At 35.6% G+C, this 23,851-nt stretch overlaps 3 protein-coding genes across 5 annotated transcripts; all 3 read left to right on the top strand.

The window, feature by feature from the left end:
* Nucleotides 1-4,554: 4,554 nt before the first annotated feature.
* Nucleotides 4,555-5,321, top strand: LOC132046390 (uncharacterized). Its single transcript, XM_059437011.1, has one exon. It carries the CDS (start codon nt 4,613-4,615, stop codon nt 5,126-5,128), a length of 516 nt encoding a protein of 171 aa, XP_059292994.1. The 5' UTR covers nt 4,555-4,612; the 3' UTR covers nt 5,129-5,321.
* Nucleotides 5,322-10,241: 4,920 nt separating this feature from the next.
* Nucleotides 10,242-12,275, top strand: LOC132046392 (uncharacterized). Of its 2 annotated transcripts, XM_059437013.1 has the most exons (4): nt 10,242-10,381; nt 10,504-10,888; nt 11,710-11,834; nt 11,969-12,275. In XM_059437013.1, exons 2-4 carry the CDS (start codon nt 10,655-10,657, stop codon nt 12,105-12,107), a joined length of 498 nt encoding a protein of 165 aa, XP_059292996.1. In that variant the 5' UTR covers nt 10,242-10,381; nt 10,504-10,654; the 3' UTR covers nt 12,108-12,275. The 2 variants fall into 2 exon arrangements, with proteins under 2 accessions (XP_059292996.1, XP_059292995.1); XM_059437012.1 differs by having other exon boundaries at nt 10,248-10,888.
* Nucleotides 12,276-14,743: 2,468 nt separating this feature from the next.
* On the top strand, nt 14,744-19,716 carry LOC132046393 (probable prolyl 4-hydroxylase 10). 2 transcript variants are annotated; one of them, XM_059437015.1, is made up of 8 exons: nt 14,744-15,128; nt 15,235-15,322; nt 16,061-16,158; nt 16,278-16,375; nt 17,576-17,705; nt 17,786-17,973; nt 18,117-18,203; nt 19,353-19,716. In XM_059437015.1, the coding sequence occupies exons 1-7, from the start codon at nt 14,932-14,934 to the stop codon at nt 18,188-18,190; spliced, it is 873 nt and encodes a 290-aa protein (XP_059292998.1). In that variant the 5' UTR covers nt 14,744-14,931; the 3' UTR covers nt 18,191-18,203; nt 19,353-19,716. The 2 variants fall into 2 exon arrangements, with proteins under 2 accessions (XP_059292998.1, XP_059292997.1); XM_059437014.1 differs by having other exon boundaries at nt 14,745-15,128; nt 19,368-19,716.
* The last annotated feature ends 4,135 nt before the right edge of the window (nt 19,717-23,851 follow it).

Genomic DNA, 23,851 nt, shown 5'->3' on the forward strand with positions numbered 1-23,851 from the left:
TGGATCTTTTAAAATAAAAGGCTCATATTGAAAATAAAAAAAGTTAATTATTTATATGCAGGCACAATAAATTTAGTAAATAAAAAAAGTTATATATTAATGAGTATCGTCTTCTTGGTGAGTATCTACGTTGAAGATCACTCAAGTTTCGGTGCAGTTGATTACTATCGGTACATCTATTTTTTTTAACATCAATAGTGTTATTTGATGTGTAGTAGTTAAAATACCCTAATTTCTTATGTAGGGAGAATGTGGTGGTTGCACCAAATTATAGGCAATGGTGGTTGCACCAAATTATAGGCAAAAGCCTACTATGGATGGTCCGAATTATCCGAATTATACAGTGACATCATCCAGCGATAGTGAGGAAATACCTAATGCGGAGGAAAGTGACGATGAGCAAAGTGACGATGAGATTGAGGTTGGAACTAATCTTCAACATCAAGTAGAATTGTTGTAAGACATGATGAATAGTCCGGCACACGAGGAGGAATCGAATTCACAAGAACCATTTGAAAAGAAGAGTCGACTCGGTTCGGCCAGCAGCCAATTTCAACAGCAAGAGTCGACCCCGATTCAGTGGCATTCCAATGAGATCCCCTATCTTGATCATCTTCAAGATCGCCGTATGCCTTTGTCTTTACTAGGGATGATGATCATATTCGGCGAAGTTTGTGGAAAGAGCCAGTGGATCTTTTAAAATAAAAGGCTCATATTGAAAAAGGGATGATTTTCAGCTCGAAAAATCATTGCAAAGGTCGTTAAGATTTATTGCATCCAGGGGATGAGGAGTTAAAAGTTGACGATTTCACACGAAAACTTTGGCGATAGATGCAAAGTCGAAAATATCAAGGCTGCGAATGGATGCTCCGTGGTAAGGAAACTGCTGAAAAGATGTGGATTATTTCAAAGTTCTACACAAAGCACACTTGTGATAAGGGTGACCTCCCAGATGATCATTGCAATCTAGATACTAATTTGATTGCGCGTGTATTAGTTGGCGACATTAGAGAAAACCCAAGGTATCCCCTTCGCCTAAGTTTATTTTATTTTTGGTGATAATATAATGTTCCTCATTGTTATATCTTCGATATTTCAACTTTTCGGGTTCCCTATTAAAGATTGTATTAGAGCGAAAACGAAAGTATATAGCAAAACCGTGACTAGAAGGAAGGCGTATCTTGGGCGTAGGCATGCACATGAGATAGTCTTCGGCAATTGGGAAGGCTCTTTCAAGACGTTGCCGAGATACATGGCGGCTCTACGACACTTCAATCATGGTACAGTTGTTGAATAGAAGCTCAAATCGAAGCCTGGTATGCCCGATAATATTTTTGATTTTGTGTTTTGGGCCTTCAAACCATGCATTGATGGTTTTGCTCATTGTCGGCTCCGTAATATCAATAGATGGAACACATGTGTACGGAAGTATGACATAAAGCTGCTAATAGCTGAGCTGGAATGGATGCAAACGGAGTTATATTCCGTCTAGCTTTTGCAATTGTAGCTAATGAGAGCATTAGTACGTGGGGTATGTTTTTGGACTACTTAAGGCAACACGTTATTAAGGATCACATGGGAATATATGTGATATCAGACAGATATGCTGGCATATTGCACAGTATGTTCAATTTGCAAGGGTGGCAGCCACCCTTTGCCTACCATCGTTATTGTTTAAGGCATTTGAAGGCAAACTTCCAAAAGGCATATCGAATCTCAAAGACTTTGCGGTGGATGTGGGCGGCTGTAATAGAGCATCGGGAGAAGAAGTTTAAACCGAGATGGACATTATTAGGCGGGCGAACGAGGAAGCCTTCCACCGGTTGAATGCAATTGATAAAGACAAATGGACATTACACCGGATGAAGGTAGGCGATGGGGTATGTCGACAACAAAACAGCTCCGAGTCATTCAATGGCTTATTGAAATCGCACAGGTGTACCCGTCACCGCAATGGTGAGAATGACATTTAAGGTGTTGTGGAGCGGTTCGTCAGTAGATCAAAAGAGGTCAAAGCACATGCAACAGCAGGTCTAAGACGGATGCCAAAACCGTCAAAACTGTTCGAGTACCACAAATATAAGGCTCAAAAACATGACTGGATGGAGTACAACTCTGTAAAGTGCATATTTGAACTCACAACAAGTGTGCATCAAGGTAAATGAGGTAACGTCCACACAATTTGTGAGATTCCAAGAACATGCACATGCGGCAAGTGGCAATCATATATGCTATGTTCTCATGCCTTCAAGTGTTTTATCGCAATGGGAAAGAACGCCTCTCCGTACATGGCTGAGGAATATACAGTTGAAAATTATGCAAGAACTATGCTCGAAGGTTTTACCCATTTGGCAGTGAGAGTTATTGGCCACCGGATCCATTTTCAATGGTTGCAAATAAAGCATTTATCCGTAAATTCAGAAAGAATGCATACTCGCGTATTCATAATGAAATGGATGTTCCACCGGGGAGATACACTTGAAAATGCTCATTTTGCAATTATGTTGGTCATGATAAGCGCAAGTGTCCCTTACGGCATGGTGGTCAAACTACATCTCGAGGTGGAAGTACCTCTCGTGGTGGAGGAAACTTTCGTGGTGGAAGTACCTCTAGTGGTGGTGGCACATCTCGCGGTAGTGGCGGAAGATCAACTCAAGGGCATTAATTGATGAATGTTTTTTAAGTTTTTTTTCTTACTTTGATGATTGTATTTTAAAAAGTTTAAGTTTCTTATTAATGAACAAGTTTAAGTATTTTCATCTACTCAAGGTAATGAATGATGCAATTTAATTAAGTTTTTTTTTTTTTTGGTATGAATGCTTGTCATTTTGACTAACTTTTGATTAATTATTAATGAACAAGTTTAAGTATTCGTAAAGAACTTCAAGCTAATGTCACTGAGCCTTCAAACGAAAATGGCGTTCGAGCACTTTTCAATCACTAAAACGCCCATCCGAACTTTTATGTATCCTTGATATATTGACCCTACCTTATTAATCGCACAAAAATAAGTAGGATTCTATATAAAATATTGAAGTTTCGGGGTCCCGAAGCATGATTAATCTATGGTCAAAGTACGTTAAAAAGTGTAATGGAAGAAGGGTTAACCAAAAGGGTCGGAAAAAAAAGAAGGGACACTATAGCGCAGTAAATTATTGCGCTATAGCAGTTAACGGAGCTGTACCCGTTAACTACTTTAGCGCAGTAAATTACTGCGCTAAAGGTAGTTTGGTAATATTTTTTTTTTTGTTGGGGTATTTTGGTTCAAAATATTTTTTTTGGGGGCATTTTGGTTCCGGACTCGTAAAGGGAGACAAAAAAATAGAGACAAAAAATGGCGGTAGTGGAAATGTGGCGGCAATCGTAGGTGGTAGGAAAGGGAATGAGAGAAGTGGTTGGTTGGTGATGGAGATTGCCGGATTATTTTAGGAGGCGGGTCGGGACGGGTAAAATATGGGAGTGAGTTATTTTTAATGAAATCGGGTTATTTCAATCAATTTGGGAATTTTCGTTAAATGAAGGGTATATTTATTAACTTTCATAACGATAGGGGTATAAATTACCCAAAATTATAACGGAATATATTTTTAACCCTTAAAACAAAATAGAGGTATATTTCTGACGCTTTTTATTTAAATAAAACGTCTACTTAACTTCTTTTTTACTTTTATTTTTCAGGAAGGACTTGTCTAAATTTTTTTTAAGGGAAAAGAGTCAAATATACTCTTTTACTTTGTTTTATTAGTTAAATATATCATCCGTTAGTAAAAGTTAATAAAAACACCCTTAGTGTCTTCAAACTTCACACTTATGCCCTTATTTGAATGGAAATTCCCAAATCCTCTCAAATTACCCAATTTCAAAAAAATTATCCTTTTTTTTTACTCGCCCCGCCTGACCCGCCTATCATCATCATTAAGCTTTAGCTTCATTTTCTTTCATGGAGAAAAAAAGAAAAAAATAAGAACACACCCAAATGATAAAATTCCAAAACTGACCTCAAATTTCATCTTTAAATCCAACTCTAAAAATTAACACAGACAGTGAATACCAAATTACATCAAGAATTTTTTTTAAAAAAAGGGAAGTTCGTTTATGTTTGATGAGATATCAACAGCTTTTACAACTTCTTCCTTTTCCTCGAGAATTCGGACATTGTATAACTGCTGCGATTGCCACTGTCCTTTTTTTTTTTTTTTTAAATTCTTGATGTAATTTGGTATTTACTGCATCAAAATTTAGAATTGGATTTAAAAATTAAATTTGAAGTAAGTTTTGAGATTTTATTATTTAGAGTTGCTTTTTCTCCATACATAAGATAAATCAGAAATTACGATGATGATTTAACAGGGTTTGCCGAGAGATGTCAACAAAAAAGGTGAATAATTTTTTTTTGAAATCCGGTAATTTGAGAGTATTTGGGATTTCTATCCAAATAGAGATATAAGTGTGAAGTTTAAAGATGGTAGGGGTATGTTTATTATCTTTTACTAACGAATAATATATTTAATTAATAAAATAAAGTAGAGGGGTATATTTGACCCTTTTTTTAACCTTAACCCAATTTCCGAAAGGAAAGGAAAAGTCCTTGTTGCCGCCCAACTTCTAGATTATGATTCTTTTCAACGCCTCGCCATATTCATGTAGACGCGGTTTTGACACTCCACAATCGAATTCATCTTCCCCAAAATTTGCCCTTCATAAAAACCCCTTTCCTTCACCAAACCCTCTCACCTTCAATTCAAACATGGCATCAATCTACAGTTGTAAAGAATGCGGTACAAACTTCAATCTCCACACCACATATCTCTACCCACCTGATTTTTACTTCGAAGCAGGCAACAAAGGTACTCTATCTTTCTCAGCTATTGATTCATCCAAATTCAAGTTCAAGAAAGAAGATAAAATTAGACCCTTTTTCGAGACCCTTGATTATTGGGGTATCCAGAGGAAAAGGACCAAGATGATGTGTATGAATTGTGGGAAGCTTGTGGGTTATGTGTATGATGATGGGCCACCCATGACTGATAGTCCGGGTCAGTTTCATTTTGGGCCTAGTCAGGTTATTCCTAGAGCACCAAGGTATAGGCTAAAGAATAAGGCTTTGAAGATTACTACTGAGACTTGACATGTGTTGCAATTTTTATTTTTTGGCTAATTTCTAGATGTTGGGGGTTTGTATTTGGACTTAGGAGATGTATGACATTGTGCATAAGAGATTTTTGATTGTCGCAGATGTTGGTTTTGTTATTTGTTTTATTTTGTGTAAATATTCATACTGGATGAATAAAAAGACTACCTTTTTGACTTTCTTTACAGAAGTTTTTAGAAGCTGAATTAAAAAATTTCCTTTAAAAAGAAGGATGAAAGCTAAGGACCATTTTTTGTTTTGATGCTAGAATCAGAATTTTGAACAATGGATGAGCGAAACTTAGCATTAGTGAGCTTTAAATGCTTTGAACTGTTTCTTGTGTTTTGCTAGGATAAGAAGTTTGAGTAGCAGTATCATGTTCTTTTGTTACAACAACAACAATCCAGTGTAATCCTACAAGTGGGGTAGAGTGTACCCTACCATGGTAGGTAGAGGGACTGTTTCTGATAGACCCTCGGCTCAAAGATATCATGTTCTTTTGTTAATAAGTAATTTTGTGATTTAGATAATTAGATGTAGGGAGGCTCCTGCCTGTAGATAACCTTAGGATTTGTACTGAAAAAGCTAGTAAATTAACAACTGTGCCAACTAATTTTTAGGCCATCTCTAATGATTTTGGCATCTCTGATTATTGCAATAATTTTCTTCCTTGGAGATAAGAGGCACGGTCAGTGATTGTCCTGTTTGTTATAGATTTTTCCTTGAAGAACGAGGTTGATACTGTAGTCAATGGAAGTCTGTATCAAATGGCCATGCATACGTTTTTGCTCTGTAGCTTTTCGTTTCTTCCTTGTCTTTCAATCATATGGCCCTTGTCCATTCTCATTAGCAGCAGCTTTCCTGGTGAGACCTTCTTCCATATGACAACCTTTGGCGCTGATATATTGATTTTGCCTCCAGGAAATCAATTATGGTCGTTAAATCCTTACTGCTTTAGCACTCAACATTAAAGATGTTTGTCCACAATCTCTTTTTTGAGGTCACACATATGAATGTAACAATAATTTGCCTACTTATTATGCTATTTTATGGTCTTGTTAAAGACTTTCTCCTTGTAATTCATCTTATGAGGAATGCTACCTCCATGTAGCTTATATAGAATAGTTGATGATGCATTTTCTGATTACAACAACACCTACATATCCAGTGTAATCCCACGAGTGGGTCTGGGGAGGGTAGAGTGTACGCAGACCTTACCCCTACCTTGGGGAGGTAGAGATGCTGGTTTTCCGAGAGACCCTCGGCTCAAGGAAAAGCATTTCAAAGCAGTTCGGAAAAGGTTCATTGTTGCAGTAGCGTAGTATGAATAAAAAAAGGATGGTCAAGATTTTGTTTATATTGACAGAACAAGACCACTACCTTTTCCTTCAGAGCTATGTCCTCTGGAGAAGGAGAGACAATTTATTTTTCTGAGAAGATTTGTGTTCTATTAGAAAATATAGAGCACTTTTAGTGTTAGGGAACCTAAAACGTTAGATGTTGGATTGAGACGGGTCTGAATAAAGCGATATCCATAGCGATGATTCATATAGTTGACCCCAACTAGATTGAGATTGAGGTGTAGTATTATGTTGTTATTCTGACCATTGGCTTTGCCAAATTATTAGTCATCTTATCTGGATCTTTCAAAGATGTAATTATAAGCCAACTGATGGAGGTTGAAGATCGGTGGTTCCTCCCTTTCCCAGGGGGAAAAGCTTCTATATATTTATCTTGATAATGAACATTAAGTTCAAGCATGTGCCTTTGGGTATGTTTGTGCTGAGAAAAGAAACATCGTATCAGGAAATGTTTTGGTTGGGGTGGGGGGGTTGGAGAGGAGGAAGATAAAAATTATACCCAAGGTTGATCTTAGTAGTTGTAACTTAAAGAGATCCTGATGCAGAAATGTACTGACTGAGGCAATTGGTGTAACTGTTACGATTATGACTGGACAAGAGTCATTTAAAACTTCTTTTTCCTTTTGTTTTATGTATATAAATTTATAAATTTATGTTGAGGGAAGGCAAGCTATGTTAAAGTTTCTTGATCGAAGAGATTGTGCATATTGCCCACTGGCCCCGCTACATTCATAAATTTCTGACACCAATATCATTCCTAGCATTCTAACTCGACCCGGTAATGAGATGGTGTTCACTGTTGCTTAGCAAAGGGAACAGGTAGCAAGACACAAAAAAGAACAACATGGTGGTGATTATATCATCTAGTTAATTGGTGAAATCATACCGAACTGCTGAACTAAGGATTATGATGTCTGTTTTATTAGTAAATTAAGCTAGTCGTTTAGAGGTCTTGATCAATGACATATTCTTCTGACATTGACTCCAAAGATTTCTGGAAGTTTCCCAGATTCATGTTTAGAGGTCTGTAGCTCAATTGTAGCTTCTGTAGTATGGCTCGCTGGCTAATCCATGTTATGTGCCTACTCTTTTGAACATCAAACCTGTAAGTCCTCCAGCATCGGCTCCAACATAATTTCCAATATTCTAAAATCTTAAGGCACCCTTATGCTTGTGTCTACCAGTTAAATTCTGTGTCTGATTTTTGTCTGCGTATGGTGGATCATCTATTCTAAATCAGTCCTATTCAGAAGAAAAAGTGCTCCTGGGAGGAGTCTCAACCTAGCTTGCTGTAAGGTTTGAAAGTTTTATTTGATCAATAGCTACTAACCAAAACCTTTGAGTTTCCAAATTCAGTTCTCAGAAAATCCAAAACAAAATTTCGGGCTTTCAATAATATGAAATGATGAGTGTGGAGAAGCTCAAAACACCAGAGACAGGAGTTCAGCAAGAGATCTAAATTCAACGAGAATGCTATTGAGTAATAGTCACTTGGACTCTGAAATGAAGCGGAGTGCAGTTGATTGTATGGCTGCTGGTAAAAAGTTAAAGAAGACCCCTGCACCACCTTCACTACCACTATGACTACAAAGCATGGAGGTTTTTCCTTGCAGGGAACTGTCAGTTGAGCCGATGGCCGCGGCAAGCCTGACAAATAAGGAGATTGCTAAAATATTGGAAGCAGAAGCCCAAGACTGCGCAAGATCACTTGATCTCCATTTAAGGCTGCAGCTCGAAACGGGGCAGCCAATCTCTTGGTGAGGTTTCATATCAATTTCATTAAAGATGTCATTAGAACTTACAGATGAGTAAATTTTGATTGATGAATCATCGTACATTCACCTAGGTGATGCCTATAGGGATAACATTCTGCTAATTCGTTCAGAATTCAGGTTGTTGATTATTTAAGGGTCTTTTGTCCTGCTTATCATTTGTTTAACACCTATCAGCTAGGATTTGCTTCCCATCTGTCAAGGATTCCTCATCCTATGCCTTGCCCTGATTGGTATAATTTTTTTTTATATTGTAAAGTAAGGCATTTAGGGGTAGGAGATCAGTCAAATCATACAATTTATAACTTACTCTACAACTTTTCCATCTTAGAATAGAAACGAAAACTATTGAGGGCTAAATTTTCTCCGTGTATCCTCCTAATAAGATTCCTTAGAAAGTCAAATTGATCCAGTGGGCCAATTATAATAATTTGAAGGACAATGCAATAGTAGATGTTCATTAAGTTATTATTCTATATATCTGCCCCAGTAAGCAAAAGCAATCTAGGTTGCATTTTTATAAATTTGTTTTCTCATTGGCTGGTTGGGCCACAATAACGTGGAATGAAAAAAATATGTTGGATGAGTATACCTTGTTATTTTCTCTCTCTTGAATCTTTTTTGAAGCTGGAAGAAGAGATGCTTAAGCTACTCTTTTGATTTTTTTTTTTTTGTCTCCCTTTCTTCCTCATCGACTCAATCTATGCATTAGTGTGATTTGAACTGTCAAGATGAATGTAGAAATTGTGCTAAATAGGAGTTTTGACAGGAAAAAGTGAGAACACGAGTCATCTTGCCTATCATCTAATACTGGCAACTGGAGTAAAAATAGAGCCCCATCTCGTCATCAGGAGAATGATTTATCTCTATGTGGTTTTAATATTTGATTATCAAAAGCAATAGAGAAAAATGAAAGAGGCGTCCTGAGATTGATTTTGGCCCAGCAGTTCTAATTAACTTTCTTTCATATTGTCTCCTTTAACTTTAAGGACTGTAAAGTGCAAATACCTTGATGAGTCCTGAAGGAGGATAATCATGATAAGGAGAGTGAAATAGTAACTCAGAACTGCACCAAAAATAAAGAGAACAAGAAGGAAAAAAGAGTTGTTGGTATGAAGGATTGGCAAGTGCAAGAGACTAGGACTAGTTGAACGTGAAATTCAACAAGCCACAGTACTGACAAGAAAATTGTGTTGGCCACCGACAATTATAGACACTACTGGTGCATATGGTTGCTTATGTTGGCCCATCAGGAACCATCCAATGGTATCAATTGAATTTGGGACTATTTCAATTAAACAGCTGATATATCAGAATGTTTGGTGATCATTTCTCTGATTGTCACTTCAATCACTGCATAATCGTATTCAAGGTTATTTTCAGTAATTCTGGCAAAATTGCTAACAAAGTTAATTAGAGTTACTGTGAGAGGATAAGTTCTCAATTAGGAAATGGTCCCTCGTAATGCTTTACACTTTGAATACAAGAAGATTACCTATAAAGATTTATTGTTCTTTTTTTGTTTAATCTTCAGATATCTTAACGTTTAAGAATAAGTATCTCTTGAGAGATTTAACAACAACATCAACATACCCATAGAAATCCTTCAATGCCCGAGGAGGGGGTAAAGTGTACAAGGTAGGGAGGATTTAACATATAATTGAAATGAATTTGAAGTAGTTGTTCTATTCTAAATTTTCTTGAGAGTGGGAGGGAAAGCGTGCAACATTAATTTTTTTTTTTTTTTAATTCTGAGGGATTGTAAAAAATGGCCGTCCAATTTCATTCTAGCGCTAAAGTTCCGATGGAAACAATGTTGCTTTTCAGAAGAAAGTTGCAGCATAGACGCACACAAGAAGACAAGACTACGGTGGTTAACTGATAACGTCCCGCCAAATTGCTGACATAAGGAAGGCCGCTTTCTTAGTTAATTATAAAGTGGCTTAGAAGCCTTCTATCAGGGTTATATTCTATTGACATTTATCGTAAATATATATCAAAGCTTAAAGTTTCCTTCAAAGTTTTCAAAGGCGTCTAGCTCAAGTATCAGCAATTTCTGCAGCATATCTCTCTGGCTAATCCATGTTATTTGCCTACTCTATCGTACATCAAAACCTGTAAGTCCGCCAACATCTGGTCCCAAACAAGTTTCTAATGTTACTGAAACTTTGATTTTACCTACTAGTCAATTTCTCCTTTCTGATCTTTGTTTCTTGTTATGGTGGTCTGGACCAACTAGTCTAAAATCAGTCCCTACACGAGAAAAAAGAAAGTTCTGCTGAGAGGTCTCCACTTATAGTCATATTGAAGGCTTGAAAGTTTATATTCCTCATCATCTCATAATCTTGAAAGCTCAAACTTCTAAATCCGGCAAGAATCTATTGAAAAACATGAAGCAAAGGGAAGGTAAGAGTGTAACTGATGGAAAAAAGTCGAAGAAGATTGCTCCACCACCTCCACCACCACCACCAGCATCGAGGTTTCTTCTTAGCAGGAAATTGGCAACACCAAGCCTGACCAAACAGGAGATTGCTAAGTATTGGAAACAGAAGCGCAAAACTGAAGAAGAGCACTTCCTTGATGCCATCAAAGCTGCAGCCAGAATCAGGGCGCGCAATCTCTCGGTAAAGTTTCATATCAATTTATGAAAGAAGTTAATACGCAAGAATTCGTAATTTTTTTTATTGATGAATATACATGCTCTTTGTGAAAAACGTTAGGAAAATAGTAAATTACGTCGTTCGGTCGTTCCTTATCCTGATCCATGTCTTGCTTGCCATAAATCTTTTGATAAAGCATAGTCATAGAAAGGGGGAGGTATGTCAAATCACACCATAGCTTTGCAACTTTGCCATACTTCGGATAGATAATAGTAAGAAATATTGAGTGCTCCACTTTCTTTGCGTATACTCCTATCAGTAAGATTCCTTAAAAGTCATATTCAACCGAAGGCCAATAATAATATTTAATTGATAGATGACTGCTAGACTTCTATGCCCATAAGCAAAGCTTATTACGTTGCATTATTATATATGGGACCAGCAGGCCACTACCACACGGGATGATAAGAAAAGTTTTTGATGAATATCTATTCCCTTATTATTTTCTGGGTCAATAGAAATATAAAATAAGTTAGGAAAGATACCATTTCGCCCTCTTGAATCTTTAAAGAGATCTATAAGTTGCACTTTGATAACTATAGCTAATGACTATGACTAAACTTTTATTCGCCCTTTTGTCTCCTTGTCCCAATGCTGCACTATTTAGATGAATTTGGTCAATTGACAACTCTATATGTTGCTCTGTAACCTGCTACTGGCAACCGGTGTACAAAGTACAGAGCCCATCCGTGATCAAAGGAAATACTTATGTCCTAATTCATATTTGATTTAGAGTTCATATTTCTAATAATTAAGTTCTTTACATATTGTCCGTTGTATTTAAGGAGGAGGACTACAAACATTTCGTGGATTCCTTGTATGAGTATGATAAGGAGAATGAGAAGGTAGCTGAGAACATCTCTGAAACTCAAGACAACGTGAAGGATAAGAGAGTTGGTATAAAGGACTGGTAAGTAGTAGAAACTTTTAACAAAGTGAGACATAACTACTTATTGATGAAATCAATTTCAGTACTTGGTGCTTATCAGCTACTTTCAATTAGTCAAACAAGCAGGCTCACATATATTTATTTGGGACTTGCAGGTGGACGAAGAGCAAATATGCATATTTAAACCAGCCTGCTTTGAAGTCCATGGAACGCCATGGCTCCACTTATATTCCGCAACTATATTGCTACAAGGCTCCACCTCCACCAGTTACGACCACTTTTGGGATCTTCTAGACAATTCAAGCCGTTCACTCAGTCATATATATTTCATGTATGCGTATATCATTGTTTGTTAAGTGTGATCCTCAAATTAGAGGAAGTGTCATATGATTGAAATTGTTGTATTGGGTTTGTGACTTTGTGTGAAAACTGGTGTTAACAAATAATGGTTCTATTGTTGGATGCTCGATCTATTCAGCTTTCAATTCATCAAGTCATTGCAGAACAGAATTATATATGCTGCTATTTTTACCAGATGATACTATTGTGATTTAGTCTGCATTAGCAAAGCCATCGTGAGTTAAGGACATGCAAAAACACTTACACTATCTGGTCATTTAAAAATATGTAACTACACGTAACTGTCTTCTCACATCCGAACATATGATTGGGGAATGGGGCATAATATGTGGAATTACTATTTTGAACAATAATTTATTGCTACTTAAGCTTCTTTTCAAATGATATTATCTAGTCCCCCAAAAAAAAAAAAAAAAAAAAAAATAACCTATTATAACGGGTTAAACTACACTAATAGTCTTTTTTTTAGCTCACTAGTCAATTAAATCCAACTTGGGACCTATATCCTTGAGCAGCGACAAAATTGCGCTTCATACTTTTCAAACGAGTTAGGCTGAGGATGGTAGTTGAGACTTGAGACTAGAAATTCTGCAAATTAACTACATAAGATTTGATAAAAGAAATTGGGTTTACCTTTAATTATTACTCCGTACTACTTAGTTTGGTAAGCAGTTACTATTAGCTAATGATTCCAGCTTGGTTCACTGTCAGCTAATTACCTCCTAGTTTCGATGTAATAACGTTGACTTTAGATAGTCAGTAAAATAAACACTGTTCCATTCAAGAGACGCGTTATTTTGTTATACATATATATGAAGCACGATTTTTCCACTATGTTCAGCAAAGTCTTTGACAACTGTAAATTTGTTCTCAGTTATTTAGTGCAACTTACTGACTCAGAGATTGAGAATTCTTTATTAATCAGAGATATAATTATCCCAAAGCCTGTTCTAGGCAATATTCAGTTCACGCGTTAACGATGATATTATACTTATATATAATGGAGAATATGCAAATTTTATAGTCCTCACATTACCAAGTGTATTCCAATTGTTGCATTTTGGTTGGTTATTCCCAATTCTTAACACCAATTATTTTTCTTGAGTTCATTCCCTCTTTAATTTGTATACTGATATTGTAATAATTTTTTGTGGTTTTCTTTTTCTCTTTACTCCCTTAGTTTTATATTATAGAGCAATATTTTTAACTTTTATACTTAGTTCAAAATAAATATTACTATTATATATAAGGGACAACTAAGAGGCTTTTGTAGTCCTCACAAAAGCTTTCAATAAAATGTCAAATTTTTTAATTAATTATTTCTAGGTCCTAATTTATTTTTTAAAATCAAATTTACTTTTTGTTCTTAAGGTCTACTTTTCGAAAACTGTCGAACCTTCTACCTCATTTTTCCTGTTTTTTGGTTTTCTATCCGGTGCCCGGTTTCCGCATTTGAGCCCGAATAATCCAGATAATTCGCATTGTGTAGCGCCTATTCGGGGAAACCGCTCCCTCCAAAGATTTTTTTCATACCCAAGTTCGAACCCGTGACCCCCTAATTAAGGGATGAGCAGCCCCATCCGCTACACAAGTTTTGTATTTGTCTTAAAAGTTCATTAACTATGTATAGATTATTAATGAACAAAATAACTTTAAAAAAATTAGGATCCAGAACTAATGAGTATCAAATTCTGACTCCGCATTTGATTTGAAGTAAATAATTTCATCAAAATGAAAGTTAAAATATTAAAGGAGTGAAATGAAAGTTTTGCTTTTATATATTGAAAATATACTTATATGAGATTTAAATATTACTAACATAAATTATATTTCTTTAATTAAAATATCTACTTTTATATATTGGGTTTGACACGGGCCTCACAGAACTAGTTAATAGCAGTAATGATGATCCCAACTATTTAAGACAAGTTTGGCTCTTTACCCTTGAAAAGATGTCTCTGTTAATGCTCTCAAAGTATGATTCCCTTTCACCCTCATTTAAATAAGCAAAACTAGTACCATAGGTAGCAGTCCATGATGTGTTGGGTAAATATACCTTCAAAAGAGGGTAAGAAAACATGGAATGTTTCCTCACTACACCAGCATGGTTAAGGACCCTAATTCTTTCTGATTTATGCCAGTTAATTAGCCATCGAATTGAGTTTCATCAACTAATAGATTTTTTTTTTTTTTGAAAGAAAAAAGTGTGGTGCTACTGACTAGTAGTGTTAGGAAATAGCAAATGTAGTGGTCTACCATCTAAAGAAAAATATTTGGGGGGAGGTTTGATAAATATGACTTATTTGCCTCTGATATTTATATCAAAATAAATAAGCTAACTTTAACAATTAAAATCAAAGTAAGAGACACATAATTTATATTTATATATACTTAATATTTAATGTAAATATTGAGTAATTTTTTTTGGTCAAGTATAAAGGTCAACTTTAGTGTCACAAAAATCCAAAGTTTTAAGTACGCGTAGTAGTAGTATAGTAACATATCCATCTGTCACGGACAGATTACAGAAAGTCTGGAAGCGCAAACACATTGTTATATCAAAATCCAATTCCATTTCCCTTTCAATTAGTCAAATCAAATCAAAAGAAAATAAAACCCACCGTTTTTCTTCACCAAAAAAACACCTACGAGCTGTGATCCCAGGTCCCATTAGCTGAAACAAAGTCTTATTCAGATCTTCAAAAAATTCAAGATTTGCAAATTCAATTCTTGATTGTTACTACAGATTTGAGTGGTAATGGCAGTTAAAGGGAGACATTCCCGAGTTGGGCCTCGAAAATCCTCAAATTCTACACTAATCTTTGGTGGATTTATTTTGTTGTCATTTGTCGGTCTCATTTTTCTTGCTTTCCGAATTATCTCCATTCCTAGTAGTTCAAAGGGTTCTCAGAAAGCACATGATCTTAGCTCTATAGCACACAACACTGTTCAAAGGTACCATTCAATTGAGTTGAATTTTGCTGATTGTTTTTTGTTTTTTCTTATGGCAATTGGTGTAGGGATCTGATAGCTAATTTTTTTGTTTTGTTTTGGGGTGCAGACAAGATGATGATGACGATGGAAAAAAAGATCAGTGGGTTGAAGTGATTTCTTTGGAACCAAGAGCCTATGTTTACCATAACTTCTTGGTATCTCTCTTAAAGATTTCGTATTTGTTTTAAATTTTTTTTTTTTTTTCAGTACGTTGTGTTTATGGAAGCTTCTATTGCTACTAGTTATCTCAGAGCTAAATTTCTTTGTGAATTTGATGCTTATAGTTATGCCTCAGTTTGTAGAAAATAAGAAATGCTTTGTATATGCGACGGTTGTTTTACCAAATACTCACTCTGTCCCAATTGATGTGTCATTTTTCACTTATTGAGAGCCAATTTGACTAATTTTCGAAGCTAAATTGGATTGGATCAACTCAATTTTTTAAATTAAAATTTAAATATTCAAAAAACCACCGGAAAAGTACTGATAGATGCAATTCTTCTCATGTGAATATAATGAAAATACATTTTAAAATGTTGGTCAAAATTCATACAGTTTGAATCTTGAGAAGTGAAAACTGTCAAATAAATTGGGACGGAGGGATTATTAGTTTGTGAACACATCAAGCTGAATTTGATATCAGATTCTATTGCTTAGCATATGGCGGAAAAAGAAAAACAAAATTCAATAAAAATTGTGCTCATATGGAAGTTTTCAGTTTAATTAAAAGTCTGACCTTGTCGAAATTTCTTTTCCAATTCTGAATATTGATACTGGTGTTTTCATGTCGCATATCTAGAGCTTGATCTATTGATCGATATATTTGCTGCTATCCATCGGATTCATTGACCTAAGGAGTAAAGACTCTAATTTCATTGTTTTCTCTTTGGCAGTCCAAGGAGGAATGTGAGTATCTGATTAGTCTTGCCAAGCCTCACATGCAAAAGTCAAGTGTTGTAGATAGTGCTACTGGCAAGAGTATGGACAGCAGGTAAGCATATTATTTGCATACCGTGGGCTTGTAAAGCTAGGTTGTATTACTGAGGATTATGGAGATATAACCGTAGTTGATTCTCTAATTCTTTGCTCCTGCTATTCCCTACCTCCCAGGGTCCGAACCAGCTCTGGAACATTTCTTGCAAGAGGACGTGATAAGGTGATCAGGGATATTGAGAAAAGGATTGCAGATTTCACCTTCATACCAGCAGGTATGGAGTAACTGAATGAATATGTCTCTTATTACTGAAGGATCTATTTTCCCTCTAACTGTTATGGAAAGAATAATTATTTAATAAAGCTTTGGGGTGTCTGAAAATGTTTTTTTCTAGTTCACCGGTTAGCTCTTCCTCTCTTAATGAACTCTATTTAATGGTGTTATCTAATGTACTCTCTCTGTCACTAATTTTTTTGCACTATTCTTTTTTGTCCTTTTCAATGCTTTCCTTTTCTTTATTTGAGCTGAGGGTCTATGGAAAACAACCTCTCTACCTCCACAAGGTAGGGGTTAGGTCTGCTTACACACTACCCTCTCCAGAACCCACTTGTCGGATTACACTGGGTTTGTTGTTATTATTATTGTTTTTCTTTTTGTCCATCCCGGCACCTTTCATTTTTAGAAACTAAAAATTATACATTCTCATTTTCCATTGACTTGACTTGTTACTCCATCTTATACGAGACAGATTGCTTGGTATAATGGTAATTCTGATATTTTATTCATATTTAGCTTATCTGTCAGGAGTCTTTTTACTTATTTAAACCCATGTCCGGTTAAACTATGCCAAAACAAATTGGGTCTCGAGGAAGTAACACAATTTTTCCACAAGATATGGAAATATCAAATAAGGCAGGTTTCTTTGATGTCACCAGTAATAGCAGAAGATACGTGATATATTTGTTAGGAGTTTCAGTATGCTAAATTAGTTTTACTCTAAGAGGGAATGCTCCTTTGGAGCTCCAGGAGAAAGAGCCCTATATTTGCAACCAAATAATGTACTAATTTCGTTTTATCCATGATTTCTGGAGCTGTATGCAATATCCAAAATAAAGTTAGATGTGTTATTTTTGGTCGGTTGTTGGATGCAGATTTACTATGCATTGAGTTGGGAGATGGTGGCTGGATGAGTTTGAATTTAATTTTATGTCCAAACTCGATGTAATGATTTGTCTATCCTGCCAGACTTACTAATTAGTTAGAACAGATTCTATGAAACTTTGTGCTCATAAATTTTCTTTTCAAAAGGATCTTAAAGAGATGCATCATCTTCATGCTTAGCCAGTGTTCTTCGTATGGACGATGCTGCTAAACTTGCTCAAGTTGCCTCTTTCAGCAGTGGGCTATTTAACACTTTTTCATTGTGCAATGTCTTAAACTACGCTTGCACTGATGTTTCTGCTGCTGTATACAGAGCATGGTGAAGGTCTTCAAATTCTCCACTACGAAGTGGGGCAAAAGTATGAGCCCCACTATGATTACTTTCTTGATGAGTTTAACACTAAAAATGGAGGTCAGCGCATTGCTACGGTTTTAATGTACTTGTAAGTGACTTTTGCTCTGTGAGGTTTAAGCTTAATATATTTTTATGGAATCCTTAGTTGATTCTCTTGGTGCACTGCAGGTCGGATGTTGAAGAAGGGGGTGAAACAGTATTCCCAGCTGCAAAGGGAAATTATAGTGCGGTCCCTTGGTGGAATGAACTATCTGAATGTGGAAAAGGTGGACTCTCTGTAAAACCAAAGATGGGTGATGCGTTGCTTTTCTGGAGCATGAAGCCTGATGCAACTCTGGATCCATCAAGTTTGCATGGTGAGTAATCTCCATACAAACAGATTTGGATAATGACGCCCATCTTCTAGCTCACAAAGTTTCAATTGCTATACTTTATTGTGGAGTCATGAGCATGGTTAATTGATTGACAGCTAAGAAGAGTTATGTATATCTTGTTTTAGGTGGGTGCCCTGTGATTAAAGGTAACAAGTGGTCGTCTACAAAATGGATGCGTGTCCATGAATACAAGGCTTAACCTACTGCTAGAGGTTAACATCTTTGCCTGGATGGTGTTAAATACACATAATATATGTGCATCCTCTGATGTGATCTTACATAGGGTGTACACAATTGTTGTGGTGTAAACTTGTTTTATTTGCTTGTACTTTGCAATTATGTGGCTGTATCGCTACTGTAGCTATTTCAGTGATTTATATTACATTCTGATTTTTTAACTCTTCCAGTGCATCTTTCAAATTGGTTTGGTGTTTTAGTATTGATCCTTGGGATACATAAACTCAGTATGAAGTCCTATGAAGTGAACATTTGGCGTATTCTTTTCGTATACTACCCTAGACGTTTGCAGCCCTTGCACGAGAAAATGTGTATTTGTGGGAAGGGGGTGTCTACACCTAGTGTACCTCTGATTGCACAGGAAGTGTATACCGAGATTGTAGCCTGGTGTATCTTGCGAGGAAAAGAAGAAAAGTTCAGGGGAGAAGGTTTTATCTGGACTTATCCAGTGCTGTTGTCTGGAAAAAATACCAAGCAGTTTGGATAACATTTGAGTTCCAAGGAAAGAATTTGACGATGCTGATTAATAGTACTCCTCTCGTTTCAATTTGTTTGAACTATTTCTTTAGTCCGCAAAAATGAATGACCTCTTTCCTAATTTGGAAACAAATTCACTTTTGAATGATTTATAGCCACACAAATTTTCAAGGCTTATTTTGAACCACAAGTTTTTCAAAAGCCTTCCCTCTTTTCTTAAATATCCAAATGGGTTCATATAAATTGAAACGGAGGGAGTAGGATTTTAGGCATCGGTTTATGTGAGATGGAATATGCCATCATGCTTTTCCGCACAATGGAAATCACAACAATTCAATGCGAAAATTTTTAGAGTAGTCCTTATGAAACAGATAGGAAATTACGAATTTTAACCTTTAAAATTATAGCAAGTAATGAGACTAGTATTTTTATTAGTTGTCGTTTCTATTTTTTCCAATCCAGTCCTTTAACGTAGTTGACAAGAATCTAGTTGATTATATTCTCAAAGTTTTTGCTTGTTTATGTTGGTAGTTAGTTTATCTCACCATTTGGCACCTCTAATGTTTGTCGCTTAAAGAGCGGCAATCTATTTTCCATGGACCAAGCTTTTATGTTAGTGGTGTCCTCTTGTATTAATTGATTAATAGATATTGGTTTTGCAGGTCCAGTTTTGAGTTTGGATGCAGTCACTAACTCACAGTTGTGCGATTTGTATCAAAAGGATAATCTTTGTAGTCTTGAATGGAGCCCTCTGCTTTCAATCACCCCATGAAGCTTCTGACTTATTTTCAGCTTCGATTTTACTTTAATAGTACTCATACTCGACATTCTTTTTACTTTTCTTTTCTATAAAGTTGAAGCTTACATAGTTGTGTTTGTGTATCTTTCATATATGAGTTTAATTAGAATAATAAAGCTGTGAGAAGCTTCGTTCGATTTATGAGGTGTATTCATGAACCGCGGGAATTATGGCAATTACTCTGTGTCCTACTTTATTGGATGCTATTACTACTTGGAGAGTTTTAACTTGTTTCTACTTTCTAGGTGGACTATGATCATCTAAATATTTTTAGTTTATAATAGATTATGACTTAGTATTTCTCGTGTGTTTATGTATGTACAATCGAAGTTTTATGTTTTGATCACCGCACTCCAGATCAATCAATCTTTTTCCGACAGAGGGTGGAGAAATCATCCGTTGTGTTTAGTTGCTAGATGGAATCAGTGTGGTCTACGTCAAAACCTACAATTCGGGGGTCGTTTGGTTGGTGTTTGTCGAGACAAAAATCATCATTTAAAAAATAACGGAAAAGGGTCATATTTTTCCCTCTACTATTGAAAATAAGTCATATTTGTCCTCCGCTATACTTTTTCAACAAATATACCTCTACGCTCATATTTTATAGCTATATTTATTCCTCACCAGTTAAAATTATTATATTTATCCCTCATCCGTTAAAATTTCATTTTCAACTTTAAAAAGCGACGTGTCATGCTCCTATTGAAGCGCTAGATGACTACCATCTCTATACAACTTGTGTTAGTGTCAAAAAGAAATGACGACCCCTCCTGTACATGGTGAACGTTGTGAGCTATCTCTATACAACTTGTGTTAGTGTCAAAAAGAAATGACGACCCCTCCTGTACATGGTGAACGTTGTGAGCTTTCTTGGGTTACTTTGGTCACTTTTATTTTGCTCGGGTCATTTAGGTTCCGGACTCTTCAAAAAAAAAGGAAAACTAACACTTGTACATACATAATATAAAATACGGAAAAGGCTTAAATATGCCATCCAACTATCGAAAATGGTTCATTTATACCACTCGTCAATAGTTTGGCTCATTTATGCCATCGAACTATAGGAAATGACTCATTTTTGCCATCGAACTATAGGAAATGACTCATTTATGCCACTCATCAATAGTTTGACTCATTTATGCCATCGTCCGTTACCAAAATGACTCATCCATGCCATTTTTCATTAACGCCGGTTTTATAATACCAAATATGACACGTGGCCTCCAATTAGAGGGCTACGTCGTTTAATTAAACCAGCCTAATTTTAAATACCAAATTAATAAAAAATCCGATCCGTACACCTTACCCACCTACAACCATAATCTAGTTGGAGGCCACGTGTTATATATGGTATTGTAAAACCAGCTTTAATGAAATATGGCATGAATGAGTCATTTTGGTAACGGACGATGACATAAATGAGTCAAACTATTGATGAGTGACATAAATGAGCCATTTCCTCTAGTTCGATGGCATAAATGAGCCAAACTATTGACGAGTGGCATAAATGAGCCATTTTTGATAGTTGGATGACATATTTGAGCCTTTTCGGTATAAAATATGTGACATGATAGACAATTTTTATATAAGGGATAGGAAGTTCAAGCAATGTTATAACGGACGGATTTGGCAAATACCATGAATCCACGATGATTTCTCCATTTCTATACCTATTAATTCCTCCAATCTCAGCATTCTTTTGATGGTTGCCACTGTTACCATCCGAATTACTAAGCTTTAATCTACCGGTAGGACTCGTTTGCCAATTCACTCTTGTCATATGGAGGGAGATCTTAAATATGTCATTAACATTTATGTGGTTGAAAAACTATTGAAACATGTGGTCTTAAACATGTCAATGTTTGTATCATTACTTTTAAATGGGCTAATCAGAAAATAGTGTAAAACAAAATGGAAAGGAAGAAGTATTATTTATGACGGGTTAAGTTGGGTAAGCATAGCTACCACTTACTAGATAGCCTGATTATTTTGATTTGAAGTGTAGCACTGACATTACATGTCTCACAATGCATCTTCTTATTAAGTTCTCAATGTAGCAACTACCACCAAAAGGAGTATTAAAGATGCAATGGAAGGTTGTAAACATACTTGGATTAACATTTGCTTCTCCTTTTTTCCTTCTTTTTACGCTTTACTTAGTGAGTTGTGAGACATTCAAAATATTGTGTGCAGACTTTTCTTACTCTCACTACCGACGCGCTGCATTGCACATGTAAAAAATTACTCAAGATTTTTTTTCTCATGCAGTAACCATCAGTCACTCGTCATGTGTCCGATCACAGCTTTTGTAATTCTTGTCCAAAAAAAATATTGTGTTTGAACAGTTTTGGTCCGACTAATTCAAATTTTTGTAAGAGTCGGTCCAGAAATTATCCATTCTCAAAACTTGAATTAAAACCTCTGATAAATGATTGATGCATTCATCATCCAACCACGCCCTTTATGGTTGAGAAAAAATAATCCTCTTATGATCAGTTAAGATCTAAATAAAAGAACAGACACACAAAAAGTCTCTGATATTTTATTATCCATTTTTTTTTTGTAAAAATAAATGTATAACTAAAATGACAGTTGTAAAATTAAACCACTACTCCTGCGAAGGCAATATTCTAACATATTCTAGATGGCTGTAGGCTAAGAAAGAAAACGTAAGTACAACAGACCGACGCCTGACTAATTATCCATCCAATCGTGGGTGGTCAATTATTTCAAGTACTGCAAGTTGCAGCCACTACCTGAAAAATTGCAAGACATTATACCTATCGAATTAGTAGCACCAAATTAACTGAATATGACAAATGTATACTACAAAAATATAAAGAAAAGAGAACACACTGGAACAGAAATCTATCGAAAGATTTTGTTGATTAATAATGCAACTACTCCTTTGACATATTAATAACTCTATAATAAGAAAGAGAATCCGGCTGCGTTCGCTACTCAATTAGATTCATTTCACCACAATTTTTTTAATATATCCCTCCTTTATACTCCTTATTGTAAGATAAATTGTAATTATCCAAGAACATTGTATAGAGTAAGAGTATCATAAGCAAATGGAGTAGACACTACCTGTTAAGCCGTCTTGTTTATCAATGCGAAAATGCTCCCACTGAGGCAGGCGTAGCCAGGTGGAAGCAAGGGATTTCTTTCAGAAAATTATACTGTATATATAAGGTTAAAATTATATTTTATGTGTATTTAGTAGATGTTGAATCCCCCTATATAGTTAGCTTCTTCGTGTGTTTACTTCTTCATATTTTGAGTCTCTTAGTAAAAATTCTAGTTCCACCACTGCACTGAGGTTGCACTCTTGGAGTATAACTCCATTATACACAACTGTGTAGGTTTTAAATTTCCCCATGATCTTTCATCCTACTCACTGACTTACTTCAAATAAAAATTGCTAAAAAGGATTAAAATACTGACAATCAATACGAAAAACACACTAGCAATGTATGGTGAGGTCTTTAATGAACGCACTATCTCGCTAAACTATGCGTAGCAAGAGGAAAATGTCAGTTCAATATCATGCTAGCCATACTATACAAGTTCAATATCATGCCAGCCATACTATACTCCATGAGTGTAAATAAATAATAAAATTTATCTCAGAATGCATCAATTATAATTTCCAATTATATATAACTCGCGGACATATGGACTGGACCATGCATTTCTGCAGGTTTCATAAATGTTTGCTAAAAAAAAAAAAAAAAAAAAAAAAAAAAAGACTTCAACTGATGAACTGTTGGAGTAGGAAATGAATATTGCTGCAAAGCCTTTTAAAATTTGAGGAAACTCAATTTTAAGGTCACATTCTATTTCTAGCTTCCCACCAAATAGACAAAGAAAATAACAATGGAATCTCTAGAGAATCAAATACAGCTCAGAGCAGTCTGGAAAAATAGCACAAAAATATCTTCAGGAATATACTAGGAAATTCTGGGTAGCTACCTATATACATTTTAATATAAGTTTTACGTATTGATAGAGTAAAAAGTATTTATACAATCAGGTCACACAAATGGTAATTACAATTTATTATATTTAATATCATTAATTGATCGATACCTAGATTAAATTGCAAGTCACATGCTATAATATGTTAAATTACAATGATAGCGTAAAAAGTTCTTCATACATACTGCTGTGAATTTATATAATTCAAATTCATTACATTAATTAACAAATCTAGAGTTAGGCCTGTGCTTACAATTTAGCTAGTATATTGGTATTTTCATTGTCCCTATTCCCTTTCCCCCATCCTCTATGTAATAAAATATTTTTTTTTAAAAATGTTGTCGTTCAATAATGCAGCATATA

Source organism: Lycium ferocissimum, chromosome 2, assembly GCF_029784015.1.
Source record: "Lycium ferocissimum isolate CSIRO_LF1 chromosome 2, AGI_CSIRO_Lferr_CH_V1, whole genome shotgun sequence".
Classification (NCBI taxonomy): Eukaryota; Viridiplantae; Streptophyta; class Magnoliopsida; order Solanales; family Solanaceae; genus Lycium; species Lycium ferocissimum.